The 22,568-nt window shown below is 33.7% G+C and overlaps 2 protein-coding genes across 2 annotated transcripts; both read right to left on the reverse strand.

Moving 5' to 3' along the window:
* Positions 1-469: 469 nt before the first annotated feature.
* Positions 470-1,691, reverse strand: LOC106420674 (protein RADIALIS-like 2). The gene is made up of 2 exons (XM_013861521.3): positions 1,325-1,691; positions 470-728 (listed from the first exon to the last, which is right to left on the reverse strand). The coding sequence occupies exons 1-2, from the start codon at positions 1,600-1,602 to the stop codon at positions 704-706; spliced, it is 303 nt and encodes a 100-aa protein (XP_013716975.1). The 5' UTR covers positions 1,603-1,691; the 3' UTR covers positions 470-703.
* Positions 1,692-14,333: 12,642 nt separating this feature from the next.
* On the reverse strand, positions 14,334-15,445 carry LOC106420770 (glycine-rich RNA-binding protein GRP2A-like). The gene is made up of 2 exons (XM_048756287.1): positions 15,185-15,445; positions 14,334-14,906 (listed from the first exon to the last, which is right to left on the reverse strand). The coding sequence occupies exons 1-2, from the start codon at positions 15,296-15,298 to the stop codon at positions 14,505-14,507; spliced, it is 516 nt and encodes a 171-aa protein (XP_048612244.1). The 5' UTR covers positions 15,299-15,445; the 3' UTR covers positions 14,334-14,504.
* Between the last annotated feature and the right edge of the window lie 7,123 nt (positions 15,446-22,568).

A 22,568-nucleotide genomic window follows, 5' to 3' on the forward strand; every position in this document is an offset into this window, starting at 1 on the left:
CTATAAATATTATATATATATATTAACTGTATTCTACAGAAAGCATAGAGTGGTAGCCTCGAGATACGATACGCACAAATCCGGTATATCGTATTCGTACGGAGCAAACATTCGTATACGTACGGTACGGTATGTCTGCATTGTGTAAGCCACACTTTTACAAGTATCAGATTTCCATTTTCCTGCCCAATTGTTTTTTTTTGTAATCGACGTGAATTCTTCTTCATTTCGCATAATTGGCAATGGATCTTTCCATTAAGAAGGAAGAACCATTAGACACATACTGGGTTCGACTTTCGAGAGAACTTCTTCTTCTTGATATGCTTTCCATTTTTGGGATTCTCCGTAAATAGTATTCATTACAAAAAAAGAACCATTTGATTCAGATTGGTTTATTGATTCCTTCTCGACGTGGGTTCTTCTGAATCCTTTGAATTATCCCTTACTCTATGATCACCATTTTTTGTAATTGATTCAGACAATTGGATTTTTTTTCATTAAGAAGAACCCTAGAATATATTTGGTTAATTAACTCTAGGGCTTTTTTTTGTTTTACACCTCGACATACTAGTAGTAGATTGTAAGCTTGTGGGAAAGAGCAATACAAACATGCTTAAAGTTGACTAACACATCTTTCTACGTGTTTCTCTTTTATTCTTGACCATCATCATACCATAGTTTATAGGTTCTGTTGCTTTTTCTTTCACTGCAGCTTCATGCTTCTCATCCTGCCAAACAAACAAAATTGTTTAGACATTTAGCTTCTGAATCTAGTTGATTTTGTTAGTTTTCATGTCAAAGAATCATCCTCCAATATAAGAGAAATATTGTAATTTATGGTAGAAATCTCCGGTTCTAAATCTTATTATCTTAAGCTCTGTTTGTGAATACAAAACATTTAGTATATTAGATATTATTTTTGGATGTTTCTTGGGCAATATGTGGGAATCAGTTCATATAAGATACTAGCTAAAGCAACAAGGAATGATTATAGGCATATTTAGTGCATATGTGGGTGCTTTTAGTTTGGTTGTAACAAAGCCTGAGAAGAAAACACTTGGCAGATTTAGAGACTCATATTGCTTAGTATCAGAAGTCAGAGAATCTTTGTAAAGTAAAAAGCCTTATGCTGAAACAGACATGCCCTTTTCCTTTTAAGTTTGATTTGGTCTAATATATTGCCATGGCATAGGAATATAATTTGTCTATACAATTATCTTTAAAATGGAACATAGAAGTAGCCTATATATTATGGATATAAACAAACTGGATTACCTGTAATTATCACAAATTGTGTCTAATTAGATTGAAATAGAAATGGTACCTTTTGTCCTCATCACGCAGCCTGCCCTTAGTGCTGCCTCCATTAGTCTTGTAGTTAGGGAATGCCACGTGCCCATTCTCAATGCTTTCTATGTCACGTACGAGAAGCTCGTATTGTCTCTTAGCTTCATCTGGTGTTGTCCCACCAACAGCTCTAGCGACATTGTACCAACGGTCAGGGGAGTCCTGGTCATAGGTTGCTAGAGCACTCTCAAAGGCTTTGCTCTGCTTAACAGTCCATGAGCCAGATCCATAAGCAGACATTGAGTTTGATGCCATTGTGAAAAAGAGTGTATATAAAGTTGATGTTTTCTTTGTAGTAGTAATAATATAATGAGGAAATGATGTGGGTACAGATGTCGAAGAGTTCTTGCTCTTTATAAAGAGATGTGTTTGGAGGAGGGATCGAAGTGGGGTATAGTGCCAGTTGGCTAAGATATCTTTGCCAAAACAAAATTAACTTTAGGTCTTTGTCTCCATAGGAAACGCATAACTAATCTTGAAAAGAATATTGAGCAAAAATCGTGGAGATCAGCATCAAAGATCCCAAACTAATCACCCCCAAAGATTACGTTTTAAAGTGATTATTTCCATCCACATTTGGCATATGATGCTCGGTAGAGAAATCTTTTCTATAAATGTTGTAATTAATACATTTACTTTTCTTTCCCAATGTGTTATAATGATATTAATACAGAATATTTAATAGGATTATACCCTTGAATTGTTACTCTCTTTGTATCACTTTAAGTGATGTTTAAGGTTTTTGCACAAATATTAAAAAAATACAAAATTTTATGTAATTTATCTTGATCATATAAAATAACATTAAATACAACCAATTCAACCAATAAGAAAAAATAGTATTTTGTAATTGATCACAAGTTTCAAATGACATTAAATTTTATCTATAATTATGAGAATATCACTTATTATGAAACAAAATAAAAATTGTTAAACATCAATACTATTAAAGCAGAATATTTAATAGGATTATACCCTTGAATTGTTACTCTGTTTGTATCACTTTAAGTGATGTTTAAGGTTTTTGCACAAATATTAAAAAAATACAAAATTTTATGTAATTTATCTTGATCATATAAAATAACATTAAATACAACCAATTCAACCAATAAGAAAAAAATGTAGTATTTTGTAATTGATCACAAGTTTCAAATGACATTAAATTTTATCTAGAATTATGAGAACATCACTTATTATGAAACAAAATAAAAAATTATTAAACATCACTTAAAAGGATACGGAAGGATACGGAGGGAGTATGTTATTTACAAGTTATGTCAGTGCCATATTTTTTCATAAAACAACTTATTAATTTCAGCCATAAAATGAACCAATCGTTTCGCAGTATTTACTACCCAATAGAATTTCAACATTTATTAATATTTCCTATATCACAAAATCATTCGAAAAATTAATCACCCCTAAATATTATCCTCTATTAAATATCCGATATATTCTCTTTTCCTTATTTTGCACATAATGTTTAATTGTTCTTCAAGTTAAAAACTTACCTAGAAAAAAAAATATCTTTTGAAAACAACATCAGATTCAACTTGGCCCATTACGTTTGTTGTAAATCCATGTTAGCAACAAACTCTAATTCATGACAAACTAATTAAATTATTTCCAATTTTATTAATCTTAATGTTTTTAGTTATATCATAGAAACTTTGGATTACAAAAGCTTTTGAAATGTATATATAATATTTAACAACAAAAATGTATCACAATCCTTTTATAAATGTCACATCAAAATTCAAAATTTCACAATCTCATTTATGCCATAAATAAACATTCTTTCAATTGCAAAAAGAAAAAGTCTATTGAAGGAAAAAACTTATAATTTACATTACTCGGTTCAATTTTTTTTAAAACCATTGTACTATAAAATTTACAAAGTTTGTTTGTTGTAATGAAAACATATAATATGGAAAAATTCTCTAGGATAGACCCAAAAAAAGTTTTTATCACAAATGTAGACCTTAAAAATAAAAATGACCAAAATAGACTTAAATTTTTTTATCAAAAGAAGTAAATATATATTTATACCCCTAAGGTTAATTAATCTAGACATTAGGATTTAGAGTTAAAGGGTGGAATTTAGGGTTTAAGATTCAAGGTTTAAGGTTTAGAGTTTAGGGTTTAGGGTTTAGAGTTGAGGAGTGGGGTTTTGGAGATAGGATTTCAAATTTTAAAAAATAAAAAAATTTAAAATTTTCAAAATAAAAAATGTTATTTTGGTCATTTTAGCTCTTAAACTCTATTTTGTGATAAAACCTTGAAAATATTTATTTGAGAGAATTGCCCTATAATATCTCAACAAACTTTCTAATTAATGAACATAAACATATGTGCTTTTAAAGAGCCGATCAAAATCTAGTTATCTAGATTAAAAAGGAACAGTTTAGGTGATGAGTAGTTTGGAAAATTCTCTTACTGGAACATTCTGGTCTCTAAACACAGCACAAAGCTAACGGTATCCGTAACAAAGGAAATCATAATTATTGGATTTAAGTTAGGGAGAAGTCTCTTTTAACAGATGATTTTCGTTGACTATAAAGATTTCTTCTTATCGAAATCTTTGTAATCTGCACTAATCCACACGAAAAATATATGGAGCTTTTCATGTGTTCTCTTGAAAGAAAGTGGGGGCAGAGAGCTTTACCTCGGGATTCTGAGTCCTGAAAAAAACATATCAAGATATCTAGCTGTATGGATTTTTTCCCCGTACAATCTATAGGCATACTTGTGTGTTCTTTTGTTGTTCTTGTTGAATAAAAGGTCAACATTGTTTACCTACCTTTTAATTCCTTGGCCGGTTGGGTCCATTTTTTGAAGTTAGGTAACTGTGTTTTTCTTCTTGGTCTTATATTTTATCATTTATGTGGATTCTTAGTCGTTAACTTGTTAAATAATCACTTTTCTTGGTGGATATTCAAATTGTTTTCTGTTCTTTGGTGTCTGCATTATTGACTATGGGTATGGGGGGTAACAAAAGATTTACAGCTGTCTTGACCTTGCTCTGATTTAATAGTTTTCTTTAGGCTGTAAATGTTGTTGTTGGTGGTGAGATATATCCACATATCCACTATTATACAGTGGTTTGATACTTTGTTATCTTAGTATCAGCACTTTTGGTTGAAATGGCCAATTAATTACTATGTTTGGAAGTATCCAAGTCTGGGATGGGCAAATACATTAACGTCCTGAAACTAGGAAGTTAACGTAGACCAAACTGTTTCATTGCACAATAGGAATATAGATACTTGGCTAAAAACAACAAATTCGTAAATGGTGCACTTGTTTGTTGGATTTTAACTCAGAAAGTGAGAACTTTGTTTCGAGTTATGTTATTCTTTATAGATTTGAAGATTTTTTTTTTTTTTTTTTTGCAACACATGTTGTTCATAAATGATCCACTTGTTGTTTGATTTTAACTCAAAATATATAGTTGATATTGGTTTGAAGTCTCAAGATTTTTCTCTCTCGGAAACAGGTGGTATGGAAGATGGACGACCATACACATATCTTATCACTACTGAATCAGGTTAGTTTTCAGAAGACCCCAAGTATTGTTTACATATTTTGTAAAGTAAAGCTAATAAGAACCCTACTTATTGGATCTTTCTTGTTTACAGAGTGTCTCCACTGATTTGTCATGTTTAGTCAAAGTGGTGAAACGTAAGTTGACTTCCCTTATGATAGTTTACTTTGCTTTGCCAATATAATCCCTTATAAGATCTTTATTTCTGTGATCCAAACTATCCCACGTTATATTATGCTTCAAGTTATTGTATGGATGTTTAGTTTCTAAGATGACATGGTTTGGTTTCAGGGTAGAGGCGAAACTTCTTGAGAAAGAGAACTTTAAACTAGAGAAAGAATCTTAATAATAATGAGGCCTTTGTCACACAATATATTCCAGAGATAATAGTTTGCAAGTTGCCAATAAATTTTGCAAGTAGGCATAGCACTACTGATATTCTCATCGTCACTATTCTTCAAAACCGACCCTGGTTGGTTGTTTTGAGCAAGATGCTAGCATATTCTGCTTCTTACTTTCTCACTCTGAATAATTACATCAGTAAAGATTTGATCAGGGTTTTATTCCATTGTTAATATCTTTTTATGTAAAAATTCTAGCTCCAGTGATCATTGCTGAGAATTTACCAGGAGTACCTTCCAAGGAATGTGTATGAAAAGGAAGGTAAAAGACAAGAGTTCTTTTGGGCTACAAATTTCCTGTTGAAATTTGGAATCCTTATCCACAAATCTATCAAAAAAAAACAAGAAGTATTCTTATTCCTCTCCAAGTGGTTGCTCCTTTAGCAACTTGGAGAACCCGAACATGAAGTAATCACTTGGTTCCTCTATAATGGATGTTTCTGTAGCTCATGTTCAAGATGTGTGTTCAAGTATCAGTACACAAACTTGAGGAATTTATTTTCCAGCCTAGTGGTGAGATATTATTATCACCAAAGGAATGATCCCTTTACAAATTGGGATTCGGACAAACTTTACTCAAAAGAAGTTTTATCACTAAGAATCTATATAGAGCAGTCCCGTTGAGGCACTAAACAGGCCATAGTAGCCGATAACAGTGGAGATATTTGCTTTACATGTTTTTGTCGTCTCTTGGGAATCTTTGAATAAAAGAACTTAGAATCTCCATGCTCAGAGGCTTTAAATTGGTTTAACGAGAGAATATCTAAACCCGGACGAATGTGCTAATATTTGCTTTTGAACAACTGATGCTTGTGTAACCAAAAAAAAAAAAAGAGAACAACTGATGCTAATCTTCTACCCATCTGAGACAGAGCAAGTGGAAGCATGCATTAGTAGCAGCAGAGAACTGTGTTCATATGTGTTGGTTTTGGTGATTTTTTTTCAGTAAACTGATATTATTGTTTTTGTTTTATTGCATAAAAATTAGAAGCAATGCAGTGCATAACTGTTATTACTTTGATTATGTTGCTGAGCTATAATCATACCTTTGTTCTCTGTTGATTTTTTTTATTTGCAGCAAAGACTTGATTTCTACTAAGCCAAGACCACAAAGAAAAAATAGGCTTCTTATCAGTTTGGTTCACATACACTACAAGAAAATAGCGGTATTCTGACGGACATTCCGACGGAAAATGAAATCCTCGGAATATCCCGAGGAATTTCCTCGGAAATTCCGAGGAAACCAAATTCCTCGGAATATACCGACGGAATTCCGAGGAAATATCAATCGGTCGGAATACTCTTATGGAATACCGAGGAAAAATGTATTCCTCGGAAAAAACCGATGAATTCTGAGGATATATTATAGCCGTTAGAGAGCCGTTGGAGAGCCATTGGGGGATTTTATTAATTTATTTTATTAATTTAAGCTCCTATTTTTATCTACTAATAAAAAATTGTCATTCAAGTTTTAAATATATATAAAAAAATCTAACAAAACATGAGTATTTAGTAGTCTTCGGATCTATGGATTTAATATCCGGATCCGGATTCGTGGTTTCCGGATATCCGGGTTTCGGATATCCGTCTCGATATTCTATTATCCGCGGATATCTGGATCCGGATCCGGATTCGTCAAAATAATTAAAAATAATTTTTTTAACAAAAAATACTAATTTTTTAATATAATACATAAATTAAATATTTATAAATATATTTATATATGTTTATAATATTGTAAAAATTAAAATATAATATTATAAGATTAATTCATGTATAAATATTAATATATCAAATATAAATATTAATAAAATTTAAAAATTTAATGTATTTTAAAAATACGGATACGGATATCCGGACCTAAAAATTAAGATATCCAGATCCAGATTCGGTTTGCACGGATCCAAGATTTTACTTTCCGGATTCGGATCCGGGCACCCCGGATATCCTATTTTCGGAGCGGATCCGGAGCAGATTTCAGATAATAAGTCTCAGGCCTAGTATTTAGTGCATTATATATTTGTAATATAATTTTTTGACATTCTCAAACGACATACTCTCAAAAGAATCTAAATAATAAACTTAGAACCATATTACTAAAATTTATAAACGAATGCTTATATTATATTCCCACCAATATACTTTTGGCTAAAGATATTTTATTACTACTGCATGATAATTAGACTTAAGCAAAGTATCGGTTCTGTTTTGGTTACCCAATTAAATCAGATCCATGATGTTTATGAAACATGGAATTGAATATCATAGGATTCGAACTCATCAAAAGGCAAATAGATACCACATATACATTGAACAATTTCAGCTTATTTGTAGTTACACATTATTAATACTAGGATTCAGACCCCGCGTACCGCGGAGGAATAATATCAAATTTTAATATAATTTATTATGATAATTATATAAATATTTAGCATGAAAATGATAATATACAAAAATGACATTTTCAATTTTTAAATGATATCTGATTTAGGCTAAAATTAATGTATTACAAAATACAATAATCGTATAATAAGGCAAAATAAAATTGTTTCTAGTACAATGTTTAAAATTAACCATGTTTTTTTCAACAAAAAAAAATTAACCATGTTATAAATTTTTTCATAACATTTTTCAAAGATAGACTACACAAATCTATTTACAGAATGAGACATCAAAGATTTGCCCTTAATATTAATAAGGATAATAGGAAATAGTTACAATTAAAATTTGCAGTTTTATGTGTGTTCTCTACGTATTATAATCATTTTTGGAGTAATATACTCGACTTCTTCACTGTGTTTTGATGTTGACTGCAATGTAACATTTAAACCATTGCAAATGTTTATCTAAAAATTGCAATTAGTGTTTTAATTTCGAATCGAACCGGCGGTCAAATTGGGTTAAACTGTGAACCAAAACACATCCGCGTCAGGTGGAAAAGATTGGGTTTATTTACAATTCATAATCAAAAATCAATTTTAATTGTTTTTTTATTTTAAGCTATTATAACTATTACAAATAAAACCTTTTATATTTCTATTACATATATTCAATTTTTTTTTTAATTTTACATAACTCACTGTGATAAATATGTAAAGTTAAAAATATTGATTTTGTATTTGAAATCAAATGTTAATTTTATATTTAATATTCATTTGGTTTATATTTAAATTTTATTTCATAATTATTTCCATTAAATTTTTAAATAAAAATATTAACTATGTTTGTAAATTTACCGAAGATAACTAACAAAATGTTAAGATTTAATTATATGTTTATTCTATTATTAACTCAATTTTTGGTTGAACACAATTAAATCAAGTCGAATTGTGGTTGACCCATGGCGCAAAAATTTTCCAGTTTAATTACCAGTCTTGTTTTTAATACATTGATTGCAATGATACACTTAAATAATTACAAATTTTCATCTTAAATAATTACAATGGCTTCTTAATTATTGAAATTATTTAACTAATTTTTTAAGAAAATACTACATTCTCTCCAAATTGAATTATCAATCTTCTATTTGTTTTAATATGTTAATTTTGTTCCAAACATATATTGCTGAAAATTGAATGTAAATAAAAAATTTGTAAGCTTTAAGAATATTTATTTATTTGTACCATCCAATAAATATGTTTTATTTTTGAAACCCCATATTAGGAACAGTCGATTAAAAGTGAGATTAATACCTTTTCAATAATTCTATATTGTTTTAAAATTCTACAATATTTTTTAATGTAACTAAGAAATTCTCAGATATGTAATTTTCTTGCAAATCATTATAAATAATGTTCCCATCTCATTAGTTGTTTTCTCGATTTTTATTAACACCATTTTATCTTTTCAGTGTTATAAATATTTTAGATGACTGCTAGCTTATTAATCAAAACTTCTTTTTTTTAACCACAAATACTTTTATTAATTCAAACCATAAATGGGGATACAAGAACTTCATTAACCAAACATGAGGAATATTAAAAACTCTGATTGTTGATCTTCGAGTAAGGTTAGGATGTCAGCTGCTTGATTTCTTTTTCTGTTTACATAATCGAGAGAGCTTTCAGACAATAAGAACCAAATTTGTGTATTGGCATGCATGGAAATAAAACTTATAATATATTAGTTTTAAATGTAAATTTGCAATTTAGAGATATGCGTTACAACATACGTAAGTAATCCATATTTAAAATAAATTAATCTAAAATATTTAATCAAAAAATCTCCTATAGAGAATGATGATACAAGAAAAATTAAAAGTGATTTCCCCTATATTCTAACCGGAAAATAAGAACCAAATTTGTGTATTGGCATGCATGGAAGTAAAACTTACAATATATTAGTTTTAAATGTAAATTTGCAATTTAGAGATATATTTTATAATTTAATGCAATAACTAAAGTATTATATTTTATAGTTATTTTAAAGTGTTATTTTATCATTAACATCACCACATTTAGTTAGATTTTAATTATATTATCATTTAAAAGTTTTAAAATATTTACCTTATTAAGTTTCAAAATACTCAATTGTTAGATAGACAATCTTAGAAATTCAAGGAGGATGTTTTTGGTAAATAAAATTATTAATAAAATCCTTTGGCCGGAAAAAGCATGTTTATTGTAAATAAAATTATAAGATTTTATAAATTTCTTTATTTTTAAATATTTGTATAATATACTGTACTTTTTACTTTTGTTTAATATCACACATGAGATTCTCTATTCTTCTTTTGATTGATTATTGTACAGAGAGAATGATTATCGCCTTCGAACCACCCTCTTCTCTACCCATGAATCCATGCTGTAAGGCATATAAGAAACTGGTTGCTTCTCCTTCCAATACTGACTAGACTCTTCCAAGTTGTGCAAAACCTGATCCCAAGTGTTTCCCTTGGTTGTCCCTTACTAACCATCCAAGTCCAATGATTAAATAAATGATTGACATCACTCGTACGTGAGCCACGCCTGCATCAGGTTGCAGAAAACTTTCCAATTCCGGTTTGCAAGGGTGCCGTTTCTGATGAATCTGCCCAACGGCTTGAAGATTGTTACTGTTGTTAAATGTTAACGTGTTGGCGCCATGGAGTCTTCTGTTTAATTCTGTCCTGAGACTGTAAATCACAGCTTCAGAGACTAACCCATTCAGTTTCCTTGGCGTGAGATTATCTCTCAGAAAAATCCAAGCCGAGAAAGCATCTCACGTATGGAAAGGGATTTGAGGTTGTCCACGTCGGCGAAGAGCCAAGTTCAACAATTTCTTACTGAATTCACAACGTAGCAGCAGGTGGTCACGAGTTTCATTAAAAGAGCCACATAGGCAGCATGACAGTGATGTTTGTAAACCCCATGATGCAATCCGCGCTCGTGTTGGAAGGCGATCAAAGCAACAAATCCAGAAATTGAACGCATGTCTAGGTACGGCACCCTTAAACCAAACGTGTTGGGTCCATGGCTGCTTGTCTTCTCTGTCCCTACGAACCTCCCAATAGGGGTACTCGATATCAATCACCAGCCAGCAGTACTCATCCTCCAATGGTCACAGTGAAGGAAGAGGTATTATATGATGTACCTAAAGATCTTCGGCTGCAGCAGAGCGAGCTCCACGTATTAGCCATTTTCTCTGATCACAAGCTTTTGATACAGTGGCTGTTTCCAGATGTGATGATGAGTGGCCCTAATGAGTTCCATGAGTCCCACTAGACACTTACTCGTTGTCCATTTCCAAGTCTTGAGTAGATAAACTGAGCAGCAATATGTCGCAGGTTCAGTATTGCTTTCCAATTACATGAGACAGCTTTCTCCTCATCTAAGCTCCATGAGACAGCTTTCCAAGTCCATGATGGTAGGAACTTGCATTCCTAAAGGCCATGCTGGTTAGCGCTCCATAGTTAACATGGAACTCAGTCACCAACTTTGGCATTTTTCTTCAGGAGAACGTTGGTATACACGTGCAATTTAAATGACATATAATAGCCAGAAGGCACCTTTCAAACTGATATGGCTCCAATTAGTAGTTACAACTACATTTGTCTGATCTTACAAATTTTACAAAGAGATTTTATGATAGACAAAATGACTTGTATTGAATTGTGGTTTCTATCAATATTCTGAATGGGAAGAATTAGAAACTTAACAGAGACAGTAATCTGAGTAATTGCAGAGAAATGGATCGGAAAACTCAACAGGGGTAACTCAACGTAAAACAAAAAAAATGAATTTATTGGAAACAAAAAGTTAGCAAAATCACCAAAAACTCATCAGGAAAAGTATTTGTGGAGATTTAGATCGGAAACTGCTGAAATTTAACAGGGCAATAAGTTCATCAGACACTCAACAGAGACAGAATACAAAGTCAAATTGTCTTAAAAGGAGAGGGTTAGAGGAAGAACATCATCGGAAACAGATGGCAACGAAGAAAAGAGATTAAAAAACCAGGGAGAGAGATAAGAAGCAAGGAGAGAATGGAAGAAACCCTCAAATAAATGTGACAACGTATACAATCTCTTTGATATATAACATTTTGTAAAGACGCACTCTTAAGATGATTAATGAGGGGTATGAGAAAAATCCGGCAATTTACTAAGGGGCGCCTTTGAAGAGATATGACTTGGTGTGACGAAGACGTCGCTTTGAATCTAGTATGTCATACTTTTGTTCTTAAACAAAATCCTAACCATTAGATTATATCATAGGCACAAATTTCACCATTAGATTTTGATTTTTTTCCTATAAAAAAATGATGATGTCATCAGTTAGATTAAAAAGGATTTGCTATTATATATAGATATATGTATCAAAATAAAAATATATATTATTTAGATATTAAATGGTTCCAAAAACTCTATAACTGAACTAAAGGGTGGACACAGTTCCTTGCTACTCGTTCCGTATTCGCTACTTGGTCCGTACTCGGTCCGCAAAATTGAGTATCCGTCTTGTCCAAGAAGAGTATTAAGTCATTTTGTTTCAATTATTTGTAAGTACAGACAAGTATCAAATATTAAAATAAAAAATGCTATTTAGCGTTGTTGGTTTGTTACCCGTTTATACTCTTCAACAAAAACTCTAAATTATGGTAGAATAACTCAATTATATGATAAAGGTTATTGTATACATAATGTTATTGGATGAAAACCTTTCTCTATTTCTTTTTAATGTTATCTTACGTCGACTTAAAACATATGACAAGCAATAAAAGATTCTTCACAAAATAAGAGAATTGTTTAGTTTGAAATTCTAACTAACTAGACTTTTTCAAACTCATGTATAAATTGAAGTAGCTAAAATATATAAATAGTTATCAAATAATTTACAATTTCTCAAATAAATAGTTCACAAATAATTAGTAAGTATTTCAAAAAAAAAAGTAGTGAGACTAGTTTGTAAGTATGCCAATGTCACCAGGTATTTAAAATTGGAATTACTTGTTTTTAACAAACCAAATACAAGTCCAAATTTCAATTACTAAGTATACTAAAAATGACATGTAGACTTGTGCACACCCATGGCCGGTTAATTAGGGGACCGGTTAATTAGGGGAGACAGACGGTGCGGCTGTCCCGGACCCAATCTCATATCTCCCGTATAATAAATGGTTTCAATTTTTTTTATAAATCTATATTTTTATACAAAAAAAATAAAATTTATGATAAATAAAATTAAAAAGGACCAAAAAAATATGATATGTATATATTTTTATTTCCATCACAAAACATACAAAATATTACTGATTAAATTTTAAAAATATTTTAAACATTATAATTTATATGAATATAAAATTTAAAGGATAAAAAAAATTGATCCAGGGCTCATAATAGTGTTAAGCGGGGGCCACGTGCACACCCCGTATTGCCAGTAGAAACCGACCGTATCCAAACCTAAACATTATACGACGGGTACAAAATCACTATATTTGATTTCTTCGAAGCAAAACGGTTTTATTTGGGATGTATACCCGAACCCAATCTTTGTTAATGATGAAGAACACCTTTGCGGCGAAAAATGAAAATTTAATCTGATATAACAAATCAATGTGCACTGTGAACCCGTGGTAAAACACTGGATTTTGTAATCTTATGCATGGGCCATGTTCTTCGACATGTGAGTAGCCCAAACCTATAGCTCTTGGACACAATACAATTTTCCCAGAAATTACATCAAGACTAGTACATTTGTTTTTAGTCTTGCTCTTCCCGAGATTAGAGCTTTTTGTAAGAAAAAACTATATTCATTCATCATAGGATTCAAGGGGATATACATGGTGGAATACGTTGGTAGGAAACATATTATGGTGAATTGTGTGTCAATAATACTGGGAAGTAACACATCATCTAGTACATCAAGACTAGTACATTTGTTTTTAGTCTTGCTCTTCTCGAGATTAGAGCTTTTTGTAAGAAAAAACTATATTCATTCATCATAGGATTCAAGGGGATATACATGGTGGAATACGTTGGTAGGAAACATATTATGGTGAATTGTGTGTCAATAATACTGGGAAGTAACACATCATCTAAAGTATGGGTGTAGAAAAGAGCTAAGCTAAGCCGCCCTACATTAAATTATTGATAAGGCCCACAGCAGTTATTATAGGGCCACAAAGAATAGAAATGCCTAATTTCACTCATATTAAGTATTGGACCTATCGGTTGATCACTTTTTATTTTCTGTAGTGTTGATCTCTTTATCTACGTGTATTATAGTTGACCAAAAGAGAAATCTTAGCTTGTAAATTATACGAGTTTGAAACATTCTTTGGTTTAAAAAGAAACATCTGTTATTTAACTTGGGTTCCTTCTTACAAGTGGTCGGTTGGTAACCTTGGTAGTGCAGATATTTACATTCTGTTCAAGTTTCATTTCTATCAGGAACTTCACCATAACATTATTGGGGAACAAAAATTAAAATGTTTATAGTGGAACGACGAATGAGCGGCTCTAAATGCGTTGTACTAGCTGCGAGAAAAGTGCGTATAATAGAGTGATTGAGCGTTTCGACAAGTATGGTTCAGATATTAAGCATAACTCGCGAAAACCCAAGAAGAGAGAAAAATGATTTAACATTGCGTTTCCAGATATTAGATACCTAATCACGAACTGTTACAATCCAAAATAGCACAAACCAGAAACCAGACAGCAGAACCAAACATCATCATAACACAGAGAAACATAAACCCGACCCAGAAACGGAACGGTCTCACACCTAATCTAATTACCAACCACCACCGCCGCCGCCCCCTCCGTATCCTCCATCACCACCTCCGTATCCCCCACCCTCACGTCTGCCACCTCCACCGTATCCTCCGCCACCACCTCCTCTCGAGGAGTAGCCACCTCCACCGCCACTGTATCCACCCTCCCGTCTTCCGCCTCCGTAACCACCACCGCCACCTCCGTAGCCACCACCACCACCACCACCGCGGTATCCACCCCCACCCCCACGGCCACCTCCGCCGCCGCCGCTTCCACGGGACTGAGCTTCGTTCACAGTGATGCTGCGACCATCGAGATCCTGCCCGTTCATCCCTTCGATGGCGTCCTTCATGGATTGCTCATCCTTGAAAGTGACGAACCCAAACCCCCTTGATCTTCCGGTCTCACGATCGTTAATGATCTGTTCACAAAAAGAATAACATAACCAAATCAGCAAACAAACCCAACTTATAAGAACAAAAGCATTCACATAAATTTTGCAAAAATCAATGTAAAACCGAACGATCTCCAGGCTCATGGTAGCGGGAAGATGAACGTACCGATTAAGAGGAAAAGCAAGTAACAGTAACAAAGAACATAGTAACAGTAATTTCGAATCAAGTAACAGAGAAACACAGATCGGAACATATCCGTCGAGGATCAGATCATCGGGTAGTCTGATCTCTGCGTGTAACGGACCTTGGAATCAACAAGTTCGCCGAACTTAGAGAAGGCGGTCTCGAGAGACCTCTCATCGGTGGCCCATGCTAGACCTCCAACGAAGCACCGGTACTCAACATCAGGGGCCGCCATTGAGATAAAACGTTTACAGTGAAGAGAAGGATGTGTGATGAAATGGAGGAGACGAAGACTCTATTAATAATAGTGTGGGCTGTGATATTTTAACCCAAGGTTAAGATATTTTCTAGGGTTGGGTCGGGTTTAGAGGGACATCGGTTAACTATGGTTAAGGAGTTGGTTTAAAAATGGGAGTTGTTGGGGACACATCACGTGACACTTTTTTGTTTGATGCGCAGATGGAAAGAGAGAGATAAAGATATTTTTCGTTCACTTGTCTCGAGAAAAATATCCCACTGGGAGAAAAATATCTTGTTATTCGGAATGACATATTTACCCCCTTAACGTTTGTAATAGGCCTGAGCATTTTGGGTATCGGTTCGATTCGGTTCGGGTATTTCGGGTTTTGGGTAGTTCGGATAGGGGCTAGAAGATCCATTTAGTACTTGACCTACTTTCGGTTCGGTTCGGTTCGGATAGTTTCGGGTTCGGTTCGGTTCGGATAGTAAATGTAGGAACCGGAAAATATCCGGAAAAAGTTCGGTTCTCATTTGGATCCGGTTCGGGTTCGGATAGTTCGGGTAATTCGGGTATTTCGGATAATTTGGATAAAATATCGGTTATTTAAGGTAAAATATCAAATAATTAAGATGATTTACATAAAAATTTTGGATATTTTGGATTACTTTGGATATTTCGGATAAAACTATCCGGATACTTTCGGATACTTTCGGGTAGTTTAGATACTTTATAATAATTTAGTTATCATAAACTATTTTCAGATACTTTTAATAGAATTTTAAATTTAAAATATATATTTAATGATGTTATATGTATATATAATTAATATTTTTATATATTCGGGTACCCGTTCGGTTCTCGGTTCGGTTCCGGTTCGGTTCGGTTATTTCGGATATAAAAATATAGGAACCGTTCGGGTATTTGAAGGTATTGGTCCGGTTCCGGTTTCGGGTATTTCGGTTCGGTTCCGGTTCGGTTCTTCGGTTCCGGTTATTTTGCCCAGGCCTAGTTTGTATCGTAGTATCGGATTGTTTTCGGTTACACAACTACAACTGCGCTATAATTGGGCCGAACCATAGCCCAAAATTAGTTATTAGATCGTAGAAATGCAAAAAAAAATGTTGACGGAAAGAACCGACGCCATTACGGATCAGAACCTTAATCTGCGTTATAAACTATGTTGTCTGCGTTATCTCACACCTCTATCTATATTATTTCATCTATGACAGTGAAAGTGATTCCACGGTCTATTGATGATCAATTCTGATGTTGACTTGAGGCATGTTCGCTCTAGCATCAAGGCTTAGTTAGACTTTCATGAACGTGCATGTAAATGATCTGAGAGCCAAGTTGGAAGCAGAGTTGCTAAGAAGCTAGAACATGATTAATCCGGGTTCTTAGAGCATGATTAACTCCAGTCTCTTAGCTGGAGGTTTTAATTCATGAGTTGATCTTTTTTTGCATTTTTCGGCTAAGAGATGGTTCTTATATCTCTTATTTAAGAGACGGTTCTTATGGTTTTTATATCTCTTATTTAAGAGACGGTTCTTAGAGCACCTCCAATGGGAGGTTCTACCCATTGAAGTTCTAAAAATGAATATGTGTGTATGTATATATTGTATATATGTATGTAGTTGTGGGGTCCACTAAATACTGTAGAACCCCTACCCAAAGGTTCTAAAAACAAAATTTTTAGAATCTTTGGATAGGGGTTCTACACTATTTAGTGGATCCCACAACTACATACACATATACAATACATACATACACACATATTCATTTTTAGAACTCCAATGGGTAGAACCCCCCATTGGAGGTGCTCTTATATCTCTTACTTAAGAGACGGTTCTTATATCTCTTATCCGAAGCTAAGAACCCCAGTTAAGAGACTGAGGTTAATCATGGTGGGTTCTTAGCTTCGGTTAATAACCGTTTCTTAGCTTTTAACTAAGAAAAGTTAAGAACCGGCTCTTAAATAAGAGATATAATAAGAACCGGTTCTTAGCCGAAAAGTGTAAGAAAAAAAAAAAAAAAGTGTCAAATCATGAGCTAAGAACCCCAGACTAATAACTAGCGGCCATGTTTTGGGGTTTTTATCTGTGCATATGCAATAACATTTTCTTTTTACTCTATGATCAAAATGAAATCTTGGTTTAGCGATAAATCAACACAAACCGGTGGGGTTTTAATTTTATGCCTACCCATTATCCAGACATACGAAATGTGAGCATACTTGTTTTACTAATGAAACTAGGGTAAGACTTGCGGCTTGCCCAGGATGAGTTTATTTGTATATATTATCGATAGTTTCTTTTATATATTTGATTATTTTATTTATACATATACAATATTTTTTTGTTATTATATAATTTCTTTCCGATGGATCGGATCAACTTTTATTAAAAATTATGAAACAAAACTATAATTAATATATCATGGTTTGTTCGGATTGGACATTAAACAAATTATAACATAAAAGCCTTATTTTTTCAATCGAATACATTCTTGAAAAAGTGAACAGTATTGTTTCTACAATTGAATTATTTTGACTTTTATCTTCCATATGGTTTTGAAAGCTTTCAAATCAACCATCGAATTGATACATGTCATTTTAATGTTTTTAGTCGTATACTTAAGCAAAACTTACATTTTTGTAATTTAAAGTCGTTTTAAAAAATTCAAAATATAACATATAACAAAAAATCTAACATATAAGAAAAATATAACATATAAGATGTCCTCATTTTTGTATTTTAAAGTCGTTTAAAAAAAAATATAACGTATAAGGTTTCCTTATTTTTGTAATTTAAAGTCATTTTAAAAAATTCAAAATATAACATATAAGAAAAAATCTAAATTTTTATTATATGGTTAATGTTATTGTTTATATTTTTTTAATAATATAAAATTAAACAAAAATGAAGAAGGATGCAAAAATTGTTATCAAATCTTTATTATTCATAATCATTAATTGCCATATATATGTAAATCATATTAGGTAATTTCGTAGTTTTTATTTAAGGAAAAAATACATACTTTTTATATTTTAGTTTAATATAATGTTCTCTAGTGGACATTAAACAAATTATGATATAAAAACTTTATTTTTTTCATCGAACACATTCTTGAAAGAAGTGAACAGTATTGTTTCCACAGTTGAATTATTTTAACTTTATCTTCCATATGGTTTTGAAAGTTTTCAAATCAACCATCGAATTGATAGATGTCATTTTAATGTTTTTAGTCGTATAGTTAAGGAAAACTTACATTTTTGTAATTTAAAGTCGTTTTAAAAAATTCAAAATATAACATATAAGAAAAATATAACATATAAGAAAAATATAACATATAAGGTGTCCTCATTTTTGTATTTTAAAGTCATTTAAAAAAAATGTAACATATAAGGTTTCCTCGTTTTTGTAATTTAAAGTCATTTTAAAAAATTCAAAATATAACATATAAGAAAAAATCTAATTTTTTATTATATAGTTAATGTGATTGTCTATTTTATTTTAATAATATAAAATTAAACAAAAATGAAGAAGAATGTAAAAATTGTTATTAAATCTTTATTATTCATAATCATTAATTGTCATATATATGTAAATCATATTAGGTAATTACATAACTTTTATTTAAGGAAAGAATACATACTTCTTATATTTTAGGTTAATATAATGTTCTCTAGTGTTATATAATTATGGAAAAACGGGACAACTTTAGATTAAACTATAGTTTATATTAGGTGCTCTAGAATTCTTAGAAAAAAGATTTAGAAGGCATTTAGATGTACCACATAAACAAAAAGTATTTTTTAATTAATACAAAATTGAAGTTACATTTTAAAAAATGCTTCTCAATTAATATATTGGGGATTTTAGCCGATTAATCAAATGTTGCATATACTTAATACAAATTATATGATCAAAATGAATCCTTGGTTTAGAGATGAAAGATCCAAACCGGTGGTTTGATGATTTCCTTATAAACACAAGTTCAAAAACCGAATTACGCTCGCTCTCTTTCACAAGACGTTGGCTCAAATGCCCGGAGGTGATCGGAACAAGAAACCGCAAGAAGAAGAAGAAGAAGAAGTAAAGACAAGCTTCGCGCATATTCCATACGACCTCACCGAGCATTGCCTCGCAATCACCCCGAGACGTCATTACCCGAACCTCTCTCTCGCCTCCAAATCCTTCCGCCGCATCCTCCGTTCCCCGGAGCTCTACCAAAGACGCTCCACCCTCGGCGTCACCAAACCCGTTCTCTACGCCTCCATCGGATTCCCTTCCTCCGAAACCCCGAGCTGGCACACTCTCCACCGCGACCACGTTTCTTTCCGCCTCCGCAAGATCGCATCACTCCCTTCCCGCCTCCTGAGCGCCGTCGCCACAGTCGGAACGGAGATGCACGTTCTCGGCGGAAGCGTCGGCGGAAACCCCACGTCGGACGTGAACCTCATCGACTGCAGGTTCCACACGAGCCGCTCGCTCCCGAGCATGAAGAGGACTCGCAGCCGGGCGGTGGCCGGAGCCATCGACGGTAAGGTGTACGTCATCGGAGGTTGCAGGAAGAAGTCTGATGATTGGGTCGAAGCCTTTGACGTAAAGACTCAAGCTTGGCGCGATATGCCAGCTGTCTTGCCACGTGCTCATTGGGAAGGACAGTTCGTGACAAGTGCCGTGACGGACAGTAAGATTTTCGTTTTGGACCCGAGTGCTACTTGTTTGGTTTTCGATCCCAGTGTAGGTGCTTTGGTCGAGTGGGACGATGGAGGCGAGCTTATGAGTCTGTGGCAAGCGTCGTCGTGTATGGTTGATGATAAGTTGTAGGCCTGCGATTCCGAACCAACAGAACCGACATTTTGACATTTCGGTTATTGTTCGGTTACGGGGAGGAAACCGTTCGGCAGAGATTTATATATAGTTCGGTTATTCCCTCAGTTCGGTTCGGTTAAGAGTAACCAATCGGAAACCCGAGAATCATTAAACCTAGATATAAATACTTCTCTTAAGCTCAATGGTCGGCTAACCTTTTACTAAGCAGATAGAAAACATAATCCTTTCTATCTAATCTTTAAACTCAAATCTATTTCTCTCGAACCGATCGATTAAAAAGGTTAGTTCTTCTTCAATCTTCATCTTCTTTCTGTTTATGATTTGGGTTGGGATTAGGGTTTGTATTTCGATTTTGGGATTTAGGGGTTTTTCACTTAAGATATTTTCGATTTCACTTTCTCTCTATCTATTACCACGGATTGTTTGTTGATTTTGTAGATTAGGTTTCTGTTTCAGATCGATTTTGAAACATTTAGCATTTAGGGATTAAAGTCAAAATCGATATGAGTTTTATGATTAGTGTTGAATAATGGTTTGATTTAAGTGTCTCACTGTGTCAGAAGCTCTATAAACTAGATTTCTTTTTCTTCATGTACATGTCTGTCGATTTTGTAGAACATGGTTTCAGTTTTTAGATCAATTTTGTGTTGAATGTTGAATGATGGTTTGATTTTGTATCTCATTGTCTTATTTTTTTTCCTTGATGTAGATGTCTGCTTGTGAAGATACATTGATGATGATCAACCTGGAGAAGGACATGAATCTCAAGCTGGTGGAAAGAAAAGGCCGGCTTCAGAGATATCAAGTACCGAACTGTCTCCACCTACAAAGAAGAAACAAGTTCACAGAGCAGAAGTGTGGCAACACTTTATTCAGAGGGAAGATGACCCGAGCATAGCTAACTGTCGATATTGTGGTCAAGATATAGGCTGCGACTCTAAGAAGAGTGGAACAAGTGCCATGAAAAATCACATATCTCGCTGTAAGTTGCATGAACTCTTTAAGTCTAGTGGGGGCCAGACAATCCTAGGTGGTGATAGTAGTGCTGTAGTAACTGCAGTGAAGTATGATGCTACCCTGTTTAGGAGATCTGTCAATGAGATGATTGTGTTGAATGAGTTACCGTTTGCTTTTGTGGAATCTGAAGGGTTTAGGCGTTTCTGTAAGAACGTGTTGCCTATGTACACGGTTCATTGTAGGAAAACAGCAACAAAGGACATTTTTGGGATGTTCTTGAAAGAGAGAGAATTGTTCAGTTCTGAGCAGAAAAGGGTCTCTCTAACCACAGATATATGGGTTGCTCCTACAACCTCTTGCAGCTACATGGTTGTGACAGCTCACTGGATTGACAGAAACTGGACTATGCAGAAGAGGATTATTAACTTTAAACCAGTGACAGACCATAAAGGAGAAACGATAGCTGAATATCTGAGTCACTGTCTTGAGGATTGGGGAATCAAAAAGGTGTTCACAGTGACAGTAGACAACGCCAAGGGGAATGATAAGGCAATACGACTGTTTACAGAAGCATTTAAGCAAGTAGGACCAGATGCTTTAGTTAGGAATGGGGCGTTGATGCATATGCGCTGCTGTGCCCACATATTAAACTTGATAGTGAGGGACGGTTTAGCTGAGGTGAAAGAAAGTTTGGTGGCTATCAGGAATGCAGTTAAGTATGTAAGATCATCTGGTCCACGGCTACAATCGTTTCAGTTGAGGGTCCTCACAGGAAAAGTTAGTAGAGGAAGCTTGTCTTTGGACTGTACTACAAGGTGGAACTCAACATATCTGATGCTGTGTGCTGCGTTGAAGTTTAGGGTTGCGTTTGAGAAGCTTCTAGCAGAAGATATGTTGTACAATGATTACTTCAACGAAGAAGAAGAGACTGGACATAAGAGGGTTGGACCTCCAACTTCTCACGGGTGGGATGAAGTGCAGAGGTTAGTGAAGTTTCTCAAGCTCTTTTTTGGTTGCACATTGGCGTTTTCAGCATCCAAGACAGTCACTTCAACTATATGTTATAGTGAGATTGTTGTCATCTAGAGAAACCTCATCAGTTTGAGCAACAGCAGAGATGGACTTCTTCAGATTCAAGCAAGGGAGATGAGGAACAAGTTTGAGAAATATTGGGATGGCCTTATCAACATGAATCCACTTATCATCATTGCAAGCGTGTTTGATCCAAGAAACAAGATGCAGTTTGCTTGCATTTGCTTTGATAAACTCTACGGTAAGGACAGTGTCAAGAGTACCCATCTTAGAAGCTCAATTAGGACTTTGCTGAAAGATCTGTATGAGGAGTATGCAGTAAAGATGCGCCCACAATCTCAAGGAGATAGTAGTGCTGGTAACAATAGTGAGAATGTCGAACATGAGACTTGTAACATGTTTGACATTTCTGATGATGATGAAGAGTATGAGGGGAG

The sequence above is a fragment of the Brassica napus genome, chromosome C4 (genome assembly GCF_020379485.1).
Source record: "Brassica napus cultivar Da-Ae chromosome C4, Da-Ae, whole genome shotgun sequence".
In the NCBI taxonomy this organism is placed as follows: domain Eukaryota; kingdom Viridiplantae; phylum Streptophyta; class Magnoliopsida; order Brassicales; family Brassicaceae; genus Brassica; species Brassica napus.

Bases quoted from the DNA above. Each gene is read 5' to 3' on its own strand.
- LOC106420674 (XM_013861521.3), bottom strand. From the start codon at position 1,602: ATGGCATCAAACTCAATGTCTGCTTATGGATCTGGCTCATGGACTGTT. The intron at 729-1,324 runs GTACCATTTCTA...TTTGTTTGGCAG, and splicing joins CTGCGTGATGAGGACAAAAG to GATGAGAAGCATGAAGCTGC.
- LOC106420770 (XM_048756287.1), bottom strand. From the start codon at position 15,298: ATGGCGGCCCCTGATGTTGAGTACCGGTGCTTCGTTGGAGGTCTAGCA. The intron at 14,907-15,184 runs GTCCGTTACACG...TTTTGTGAACAG, and splicing joins GCGAACTTGTTGATTCCAAG to ATCATTAACGATCGTGAGAC.